The 11,406-nt window shown below is 48.5% G+C and overlaps 1 protein-coding gene across 2 annotated transcripts; it reads left to right on the top strand.

Annotated features, from left to right (window-relative positions):
• Positions 1-494: 494 nt before the first annotated feature.
• Positions 495-9,778, top strand: LOC144773457 (uncharacterized). 2 transcript variants are annotated; one of them, XR_013599983.1, is made up of 2 exons: positions 495-5,196; positions 9,582-9,778. XR_013599983.1 is itself a non-coding variant. In XM_078658489.1 (2 exons), the coding sequence occupies exon 1, from the start codon at positions 1,540-1,542 to the stop codon at positions 2,482-2,484; it is 945 nt and encodes a 314-aa protein (XP_078514615.1). In that variant the 5' UTR covers positions 495-1,539; the 3' UTR covers positions 2,485-5,196; positions 9,566-9,778. The 2 variants fall into 2 exon arrangements, 1 of the variants encoding a protein (XP_078514615.1); XM_078658489.1 differs by having other exon boundaries at positions 9,566-9,778.
• The last annotated feature ends 1,628 nt before the right edge of the window (positions 9,779-11,406 follow it).

Raw genomic sequence — 11,406 nt, 5'->3', positions numbered from 1 at the left:
CAAGAATTGGCTTGGTAGTTTGGTTTGCCCTGTTCCCATCATGCACTGGGACAGGAACAGACTAATTTGCATATAGCCAAGTTCTGAGCTGGGATGGTGCAGTGAGCTAAAAAACGGTGATGGATCAAGCCCTGATCTTTGGACTGGGTAAGAGTGGTCTGCTTAATTCAGGCACTCTGTTCATCACCACCCCCTTTTCTGAATCATTTTGTCCACCATAAGCGTGGAAGGGTATACTCAGATGTGAGTCCCTTGCTCATTGCACCATCAGGATTCAAGCAAGCCGGGCCGACGACGCCTGAAATGGCAGAAACCGGTCCCCGGAAGCTTGTTTCCTTCCCAGTACAAGAATTGGCTTGGTAGTTTGGTTTGCCCTGTTCCCATCATGCACTGGGACAGGAACAGACTAATTTGCATATAGCCAAGTTCTGAGCTGGGATGGTGCAGTGAGCTAAAAAACGGTGATGGATCAAGCCCTGATCTTTGGACTTGGTAAGAGTGGTCTGCTTAATTCAGGCACTCTGTTCATCACCACCCCCTTTTCTGAATCACAACTGTACTATGTGTCAGTAAGTGGAATTGCCAAGTGGTAACTGACCGTGTATTTCCAAGTATTAATAGCATTTTCTGTTACAGGATTTAACGTGAATTTTTACTGCGAAATTTTGACGGTTCGGCGCGAAGGCGTGGACGTGTGGTGTGGTAACAGACTGATATCGGTGGCAAATATACGGGATTGGTCGGTAAGAGGCGAACGGGGGGCTAGCATTCATCGCTCCTGGTGGCTGCCGGGTGGGTCTACATTAGGTTTACTCACCCCTTACATAGCCGGATAAGCCGGTGGTGTTGCGGTTGCCGTTGCTTGGTGCTGAAAGCCCCCTGGAGACCCTCCATCTGGTGAAGGTACAGAATACAAGCGCCTGAGTGTAAAACTAGGAGTGTAGCTGTTGTCATCATGCCAGGACCAAGGGGTGGTAAAGGAGGGTCTAAGATGGAGGTGATGATGCGAGCTATGATGCGGGAAATGGGCGAAATGAATAGAAGGTTGGGGAGGATTGATGAACTAGAGGCACGAATTAATGAAAGGTTTGATGATTCCCCTGGCCCATCGGGTAGGCCTGTTCGTAGGAAGGCACCCCCCTTGCCAAGGGGGGATTTTGTCACCTCACCAAAGAGGTCTAAGGCCAAGAAAACTAGGTACGCGGCTCCCACCCCGGAGACGGTAGTCCCGGTGCCTGTTGCACCTACGCCTGTGATCCCAGCGCCCGTGGCACCGGCTCCTGCCATCCCGCCGGCGCTCCCACCTCTGGGGCCTGCCCCTGTGATCCCAGCGCCCGCGACACCGGCTCCTGTCACCCCGCCTGCCCCTCTGCCCGGGGCTCCAATCCCAGTTACGCCCGCGGCGCCAGTCCCAGTTACGTCCGCACCCTTGCCCATTGCTCCTGTGCCCCCGACCGTGCCCACAGTGATGCCGGCGGGCCCAGCGGGTACTGATGCAGTGCCTTCTGAATTGGTATCTCGGATAGCAGATTTGCTACCATGGTTAAAAAAGGGGGTATGTCCTTTGATTCATCTGATCATGTAGCAGAAGCACAAAAACTGGTAGAAAAGATTAAGGCTTCAACGGCGGTTGCCAACAGTGCGGGACCAGCATCTTCTTCCCTTACAGGTTCGGGTCCTGCTCAAGCGAACGGGGAGAATGCCCTATCGGCTCAAGCGCCTGTGAATGGTAAGGAAGTGTCTCTGCCGCTGTTGGGGGACGGCTTAGTGCCAACGAGAAGTGAAAATTTGGGACAACATGTGTCCAAAGAAGTTAAGGAGATGATTTGGGCAGGGAAATATGTTTACATTTACTCTTTACTGCTAGACAATAGGGAGATGGAACAGGCAAAGGTATTGAAGGAGTGGATGTATCCTAGTGAATGGAGGGCACAGTGCTCCAGGTTTAGAGTGGAGGAGACATTGAAGAACTGGATCAGGGCTTTCGCTGTCCTTTCAGCCATCACGGCAGAACGCCCCCCAAATGTGCAGGCCGAAATGGCTTGCTACCTGAGTAGGATTGTGGGGTGGAGTGATCAATACACGGGTGATGCGTGGAAGGAATATGATGTCAACTTCAGGAAGTCCAAGGAATTTAACGCATCCCTAGCATGGGACAAGGTCGATTCCTTGTCTTGGCATAAACAGTTTTCGGGTGACTCAGTCCCTTCACAGCCCATCAGTACAGTGAGGGTATTTTCCGCGAAGCCTCATCAGCCCTTTCGGGCAACCCAAGGGAGTGAGGTCCCGGGGAAAAGTAGGGGGACGGGGTCAGAAAAGAGAGGGGTATGCTGGGATTTCAATAGGCGCACATGCACAAGACCCCAGGGCACCTGTAGATTCAGGCATGCTTGTTCAATCTGTGGCCACCCATCACACCCCGAGACAACCTGCAGGTCCAAGCCAGGCAACCACGGGCATAGAGGAAGGGGGAAGCCGGAGTAACTGTCACGAGCAGGGCCCCCCCACACCGATAGATGTGTTAGCATTGATCCCTTGGTTAAATAGATACCCTGATCACACAGCAGCCACCCTACTTCAGGAGGGGTTTTCGCGAGGTTTTAGGATTCCGGCAGTGGGTTACACAGGTAGCAGTACTTGCAGGAACCAATTATCAGTGAAACAAAATCCAACGGTGGTGTCCGCTAAGATTACTAAGGAACTGTCCCTGGGCAGGATAGCGGGCCCTTTCCAGGAGGCACCGGTCCCTAATTTTGTGTGTTCACCACTGGGAGTAGTGCCCAAAAAAGAGAAAGGTGAATTTAGATTGATCCACAATTTGTCTGCACCGAGAGGATCTGGGAGTAGTGCCCAAAAAAGAGAAAGGTGAATTTAGATTGATCCACAATTTGTCTGCACCGAGAGGATCATCCTTGAATGATGCGATTGATGAAAGAATTTGTAGTGTGAAATATGCCTCTTTTGATCAAGCGCTTGACTTGTTGCGTGCACTGGGCCCGGGAGCATTGATGGCTAAATCTGACATAGAATCCGCTTTTCGCCTCCTCCCAGTGCACCCGAGTGACTACCATCTTCTAGGCTTCACTTTTGAGGGCAAGTTTTACATGGACAAATGTATGCCTATGGGCTGTTCCATATCTTGTGCCTATTTTGAGACATTTAGCTCATTCCTAGAATGGGTTATGAGACAGGTAACGGGCCACCAGCAAGTTATGCATTACTTGGATGATTTCTTGTTCCTAGGACCGGCGGATTCTCAGGAGTGTGCGTGGGCATTGCAGGAATTTTGCGTGCTCATGCGGGCTTTTGGGGTTCCGCTGGCGCCGGGGAAGACGGTGGGCCCGGCTACTCGCTTGGAATTTCTGGGCATTGAAATTGATTCGGTTCAAGGATGTTTCAGGTTGCCCGAGGACAAAGTGTCTAGGTTCAGAACAGCTCTGCGGGAATGTCTAAGAAAGACCAAGGTTTCTTTGCAGCAGCTGCAGGAAGTGGTGGGGCAACTGAATTTTGCATTACGGGTCATCCCAATGGCACGCCCATTCTCACGCTCTATTGCCCATGCTATGAAAGGACTACGGGAGAGGCACCACCGCACTAGGCTGTCAGCTGAGGTTCGCCAGGATATGCTGATATGGATGGCATTTCTGAGGGACTTTAATGGCAGGGTAGTGTGGGCGGGTCCTCCCGCGTCATCACCAGAATTAGGTTTGTGGACGGACGCCGCTGGTAGTGTTGGTTTTGGTGCCATCCTAGGGACCAAGTGGGTAGCCCAACGGTGGCCAGAGGAATGGAAAAGATGGGGCTTGACGGCCAACATTGGCTTCCTGGAACTGTTTCCAGTGTGGGTGGCATTGAAGGTCTGGCCAGAACATCTATGTAACCAATCAGTGGTGTTCTGGTCGGATAACATGACAGTGGTCGAATGCATAAACCAGCAAGGGGCGCGCTGTCCGTTCATCTTGCGCCTGATTAAAGAAATTGTGTTGCTGTGCTTAAAACTGAATGTACTCTTCAAGGCCAAACATGTCCCAGGCGTCCTTAACAATGCAGCTGACTCCCTTTCTCGCTTCAAAATGCAGGTTTTCAGGGAACACCTTCCTGCAGCAGACCCCTCGCCAGCACAATTCCCGACAGTACTCTGGCAGATTGGTGCCCCAGATTACAGGACCTCGTGGTTGCTAGCCTAGCACCCAGGACCAAGGCATCTTACGAAGGGGCGTTTCTGTCTTACCGCTTGTTCTTAGGGCAGGAGTGGGAGGTCAGATGGGCGCAGGAGGACAGTTTTGCTGAATATTTGGAATGGATGCACAGGGAAGGGAGATCAGTGGCAGCCGCAGGCAGACATAGGGCGGCTGTTTCCTTCTTTGCACAGGCTAAGGGCATGCGAGACCCCACCAATAATTTTGTGGTGCGCAAGGCCATGAGGGGATGGCGCCGGTTGCAGGGCCATACTACAGATACAAGGAAGCCCATAGGCTTGGCGCGGCTGACAGCCTTATTAGGGGCATTGCACGAGGTGTGTAGTTCAGAATGGGAGATACATCTGTTCAAAGCTGCTTTTTCCTTGGCTTTTTATGGTGCTCTAAGAATTGGCGAACTGGTAGCAGGGTCAAAAGGGGATAAATCGGGCGGCCTACAGCTAAATAGTGTTAAAATCAGGGAAGACACCATGTGGGTGACAATTCAGAGGTCAAAAACCGATCAGGAGTCTCGGGGTTACACCATAGTGCTCCACCGGGCCGAGACCAACCCCTGTTGCCCGGTTTCCCATGTGGAGGTGTTCCACAAGCAACGGGTGGGCACGGCGGGTGGGGCACTATTGTGTCACGCCAATGGGTCACCATTGACTAAATACCAGTTCAGACGGGTCTTTGAATTGACTGTGAGACAGGCAGGGTTGGATCCTAAGGAATTTGGCACGCACTCATTCAGGATAGGGGCGGCAACTGAGGCTGCCCTAGGGGGTCTCTCGGCAGAGAGCGTGAAGAAGATTGGGAGATGGTCATCTGACTGTTATAAACGATATGTACGGATTGACATGTTGTGACAGGATGATTCTCACGCTGGTTATGTTTTCTGGTTCTTGCAGTTTCTCAAACCTGTGACGCAGGGGAGGAACTCGCTGGCGGGAACAAGGCAGCCACACCAACACAGCACAAGCAGCAAGCTGGACGTGGAAAAGTGAAGATTTGGATTGTAGGTCATTCTTATGTAAGACGGGTGCAAAATGTTTTTCTTTCAACAGACCGTAAGAGAAAGGCCGCATTGAAGGGGTTCGACATCTCATTCTTTGGGAGAGGGGGTCTGTGCCTGGGACAGTTCAAGAACTTCTTTCAGGGACTCTTAGCTCAGCAGCCCGACCCCCCGTCAGTGGTGATACTTCACCTGGGGGAGAATGACCTGGCAAAAATGGGGAGGCGAATTCTCATTGATGAGATCATTTCCACTGCGGGGTGGGTGTCTAGGACTTGCCCAGGTTGCACAGTAGTATGGTCGCAACTTATTCCTCGGTGGCAATGGCGGGGGGGGGACTCAGTCAGGGCATTGAATCACTCGGTAAAGAGGATCAACACACTGTTGGACAAACTATTCCGAGCCCCCCTGTTGCAGACGATCCCACATGGGTGTATCTGGGGTGAACATTACTACCTGGGTGATGGGGTTCACTTGACTGAGGAAGGGAACGTCCTGTGGTCTGATAATGTCTGGGCCTGGTTAGAGGGTTTTGCTAAAAGGAGAACTTACTAGGTTAGGTCAGGACACAGGGGGAGGCCAGATCGTCGGTCAACAATGCTGGCCTGTGGCGGTAAGGTCATGACCGGTGAGCAGCTAATTTTAAGGTCTGAGGGGGCGGGCATCATCCCATAAAGGAGGTTCCCGCCCAGGGGGAGTGGCCATTGGCACCTCCTAGAACTTCAGGGGCAAGGTAACTGGTGCTTCAAAGGGTCGCGGGTTGGAGTAGTCACGCTTTCCTTTGGCTGGTAGCCACCCCGCGCGCGCATACTCATGACGTCACCGGATGGCGCAGAGTAAGGGCCCTCCTTTAGTGGGTAAATGGAGTTCACGGCGTGGACCAGGTAATTTAACGGGCTTGGCTACGCATGCGCACATCGCTAGGTAAGGCGCAGCTTGTAGGACCTGACACCGGTTAGCGACCTTGCCATATGACCAGAAATGTATTATACAAAATTTAGATGAGGATGTTAGATTCGGTTAGGAAACCAAATGTATTAGAGTCTCTGTTAAGGTTAGGCTTTCACATTTGTTGACACCATTGTATCTAATGTCTTGATGATTTTGTATAAAACGTTTATCATGCAATTAAAATTTTATGATCTTATATCTTAATAAATACGGCCGGGGGTTTCGTGACCCCTGCCTTCCAAAAGTTAATCATGCTTCATGAGCCTGTGTCCTGGGTTGGCTTGGTGAGTTCGAGGGAGGGGGGCGGCAGCCAGTCGGCGACCATGCAAATATGAAGAGCCTGCCCTGGCCGGTCCTGGACCCGGGCGTACTGCGCACCAACTATATGAAGAGGCTTAGAAGCCATCACCGTGGCGTGTGCGCACCATTTAATTTAAGGGAGTTGCAGAGGCTTGCTTGCAGCCGGACTCCGTTTAGTGAGGGGGCCCCTGAAGCACGGGGCCCCCCCATGCCGCGGGGGCTGCGGGGGACTGTGTTACGCCCCTTGGGCAAACCAATCATCAGGTTTTTTGCTAGCCAAGGGCTTTTGATTTTACTAAAACTATTCTTTCATTGGTCTGTGGTTGTGTCGTTCAAATTTTGATTCCAGGCACTACAGCAGGCAGCACAGGACACTGGGTCAGTTTGCTTCTGCCACTGGGTAACTTCACTTTGAATGATTGTATTTTGGTCTTTCACAAGGAGCATATTCACACACAAGGTTCTTCGCTTGAATGCCAGTGTTTTGTTTTTAATTTATTATCACTTTAGTGTTGTCATTTTGTTTAGAGCCTAATATGATAGCAGTACACTTTCTACCAGCTCGTTATGTTCCTTTTGATGTGAGCACAGGGCAGATTCCAGCATTATCGGTTCCTGTCTCCTGCTAATGCTATTGTAAATTCCTTTTAGAGGGGTCTTTGTTTAGCCAACTACTGCTATTTTACAGCATACCAGATTGAGTCCATTTGAAACCATTCTTTTATATAGGTATCCTCTTTCTAGTATGCTCACAATGAAGTGCATTTATATTACGCTGGTATGTATTTTAACTGAGCATTACAGCTATATGTGTAAACTAATTTAGTGCGTCTGTCTTGCTTGTATGGCTTTTTAGTTTGCTTTAACTGCTCTTGTAGTCATGCTTATATATGAATTTAACTATTATAAACGGAAGAATTTCACTACCCTATGTGGCACGCTTCATCCTTTGGTTTGCTTCATCAGTTTAACATTCTTATGGGGACGGATGGGCTCCTTAGCTTACTAAAATGTGCTTTTTATGAAGGTATGTGCACTTCATTTTTTTAGTGGTAATCTAATGTGAGAGATTAAAGGTCCCTGTAGATAATCCAAAAGCATTTTTATTACAGGTTTCCAGAGGTATATTAAAAACAAAGTGAATATGAGGATGTTTGTCAAGCATCCTATGGGTTGACCTGTTTCAGCTGTGTTATTGGCCCTTATTTTACACAAAACAAGGGAACCCAAAGGTATAGCACTAGGGACCTTGGGCAGTAACGTATTACAAAAAACAGGGGTCCCTAGTAGTTCAGGGATCTTTCGCAAAAATGATAGACATACGCTCAATAGTATGTATGACCTTTGTCCAGCCGGACAGGAATTTTAATTAAAGTGATAAGCAAGAATAAAGAGGATTTTTTACACAGTGGGTGCAGCCAGCAACCCACAGGGGACAAGACAAAACAAGGGGATGGGGTTAGAACGAACAAGGCGGTCTGTATACTAGTAGTTCAGTGAACAGACAAAAATACATTTTAGAAGCATCATTGTATACAATTTATACTTTTCATTTTACATATGACGCTAAAATGTCGACGACGTTTCGATGCCTATTGTGAAATGAGTGGCATCATCTTCAGGACAGAGAATAAAAAAGCTTGTCTTGAAAATCTTTAGGCAATTTTTGGCCAGATTTAGGTCCAAACATTGTTTATTTCCAGGGGGCGGTGCCCAATATCAAGGGACATATGGTGGGGTACTCAATTATCTGAGCATTTTCCAAACCAGGGCAAGAAAGCCTCTTCATAGGAGACCGGACCGATCGTGTCTCATTCCTGGTTGGGTTGCTCGATGGCAATTCTGGGCTCAGATGGGCGGGGATCGCTGCGATCGTTTGGAAAATGCTGAGATAATTGAGTACCCCACCATATGTCCCTTGATATTGGGCACCGCCCCCTGGAAATAAACAATGTTTGGACCTAAATCTGGCGAAAAAATTGCCTAAAGATTTTCAAGACAAGCTTTTTTATTCTCTGTCCTGAAGATGATGCCACTCATTTCACAATAGGCATCGAAACGTCGTCGACATTTTAGCGTCATATGTAAAATGAAAAGTATAAATTGTATACAATGATGCTTCTAAAATGTATTTTTGTCTGTTCACTGAACTACTAGTATACAGACCGCCTTGTTCGTTCTAACCCCATCCCCTTGTTTTGTCTTGTCCCCTGTGGGTTGCTGGCTGCACCCACTGTGTAAAAAATCCTCTTTATTCTTGCTTATCACTTTAATTAAAATTCCTGTCCGGCTGGACAAAGGTCATACATACTATTGAGCATATGTCTATCATTTTTGCGAAAGATCCCTGAACTACTAGGGACCCCTGTTTTTTGTAATGTGTTATTGGCCCTGTCCGCGGTCTACGGCAAGGAGCACATCCACAGACAAAGTAGTTGCTCTCAGTGCTGGAGACTACTATGGTACACTTGTCTTTATGAGACCCAGAAATATTTGTGTCTTTGGGTAATGTTTCTTTTATTTAGATTAATAAGGGCCCGGCAGCTTCCCCAACAATAAAGTTTTGCAAAAACCATTCATGAACAAAGTAAGCATTTTCAAAAGTTGTTGGCGAACGACAGACATGTTGGCTTTGCCAATGCTTGCTTAGATAGGAAGAATATGGTCTAATATTATATTGATGTTGTTTAAGACAATAGGCACATTTGTCAGAAGGGTGACACATAGTTTTAGAAGCATCTGCCTAAAGTATGTGTGAGTTGTGTGTATTATTATTAACACAGAAGCACCAAAGGCGTGTACATTTTACAGGTCATTTGGGTGAATGGCTTCAGCACATACACACTCTGTTTACAAGCAAGCTAAAGAGACATGTCCTGCTGGAACCAGTGTCCTGCTAGCATCTTACATAACCTTTTAAGAAAGGTACTCTCTTTGTGAAATTTTCAATCAAGATACTAGCAAACCGCATAATTTCACTTCATTTCCCAGAAATGTTGTCAAATAAAATACGTTATTATGTACACCCCTTAATAGGAATATGATGTAAAATGTGAACGTTTCTTCTGCTTACTTGGTCAGATGTAAACAAATGAAAATTATTAAAGGTCATTGTGTTCAGTTTTGCCATTCTGCAGGTTTTGGGTGCAAGAGTGGACCACAGAGGTGACGAACAATGGACAGAATCATAAATGCGGACAGACCGGCAACTGCAAATAAAACAAAATGCAAAGTGAAGTATGCGCATTACCGGAATAATAAGAGAAAATAAGCCCTTGAGTTAATTGAAGCAGGTTCCATTCACCAGAATGCAGTTGCTTTGTGCAGTTTAAATTAAAGCAATTTTTCATTCTTTCCTAGCTGTCTCTTTGTTAAAAGGATTATTTATGACTATTTTCATCTGTGTGCGCACCCTTGTATTTAACCCTTCACACTGGAGCTCGGTTTATTTAAATGTTGGATGATTTAAGCACCTTGTTCTCAAAGCCTGCTAGTCATGAATAGATGCCCGCTTTAAGAAAATGAACTTCACAGTCAATAATAGTTTGTGAACACGGACTTCACTTTGAATTGCAAGTAGTGGAGGCGTCTTTCAGAAAAAAGTGGAAACGATGATCGAGCAACTTTTAAACTCTGTAGAGGTTAGAGGGGAAGTGTGGAAATAACTGTGCAGTTTACCGGACAGAGTTCTTGATGGTTATACATGCAGAAAAGGTCGCATAGTTCTTTCGATTGGAAACTGTTGGAAAAACGTGGGCAGAGCCACGTGTCTTCCAAATTTCCAAGCACTATCACGCTTGCCTTAGCCACGCATATGCCATATGCAGTGCGCGGTCTAGTTGCTGGCTGGTGGAAGCAGGAAGTATCGTGAGAGGACATGTCATGGTGAGGTAAGTGGGGCTGTGCACGGGTTTTTGAGGGGGTTAGTTTGAACGGTTTGGACGGTGGATCGGGGTACTTTTCAGAGCTTGTTGGCTGGGGTAGTTTTCAGGGCTGGGGCGGTTGGGGTTCTTTTCAGGGCCAGGGGGGCGGGGGGGCGGGTTGGGTAGTTTTCAGGGCTAGTATGGGGTTTGGGGTAGTTTTCAGGGCTGGGGGGGGTTGGGGTTGTTTTCAGGGGTAGGGAGTTTTCAGGGCGGGTGTAGTTTTCAGCGTTGGGGTAGAGTAGTATTTTAGGAGGCAGGGAGTAGTTTTAGATATCAGAGAGGGGCTGGGGCGGTTGGGGTTCTTTTCAGGGCCAGGGGGGCGGGGGGGCGGGTTGGGTAGTTTTCAGGGCTAGTATGGGGTTTGGGGTAGTTTTCAGGGCTGGGGGGGTTTGGGGTTGTTTTCAGTGCGCGGTCTAGTTGCTGGCTGGTGGAAGCAGGAAGTATCGTGAGAGGACATGTCATGGTGAGGTAAGTGGGGCTGTGCACGGGTTTTTGAGGGGGTTAGTTTGAACGGTTTGGACGGTGGATCGGGGTACTTTTCAGAGCTTGTTGGCTGGGGTAGTTTTCAGGGCTGGGACGGTTGGGGTTCTTTTCAGGGCCAGGGGGGCGGGGGGGCGGGTTGGGTAGTTTTCAGGGCTAGTATGGGGTTTGGGGTAGTTTTCAGGGCTGGGGGGGTTTGGGGTTGTTTTCAGGGGTAGGGAGTTTTCAGGGCGGGTGTAGTTTTCAGCGTTGGGGTAGAGTAGTATTTTAGGAGGCAGGGAGTAGTTTTAGATATCAGAGAGGGGCCTCAGGGGACATTTTAGAGCTCAGGGCAGATGGCAGGGATTAGGGGGGCTGGGTAGTTTTTAGGGATGCGGCGGTAGTTTTTAGGGCTTAGGGGAGGGCAGGGTAGTTTCTAGGGCTCGGGTGGAGTCAGGTCGCTTTTAGGGCTTAGGGGAGGGAGGGGTCGTTTTTAGGTCTGCCGGCAGGGATGTTTTTAGGACTCAGGGGGAGGGGGTTGGTTTTCAGGAGGGATAGGGTAATTTTAGGAGTCAGGGCA

The sequence above is a fragment of the Lissotriton helveticus genome, chromosome 8 (genome assembly GCF_964261635.1).
Source record: "Lissotriton helveticus chromosome 8, aLisHel1.1, whole genome shotgun sequence".
NCBI classification, from domain to species: domain Eukaryota; kingdom Metazoa; phylum Chordata; class Amphibia; order Caudata; family Salamandridae; genus Lissotriton; species Lissotriton helveticus.
This window is presented reverse-complemented; position numbering and strand designations above follow the sequence as displayed.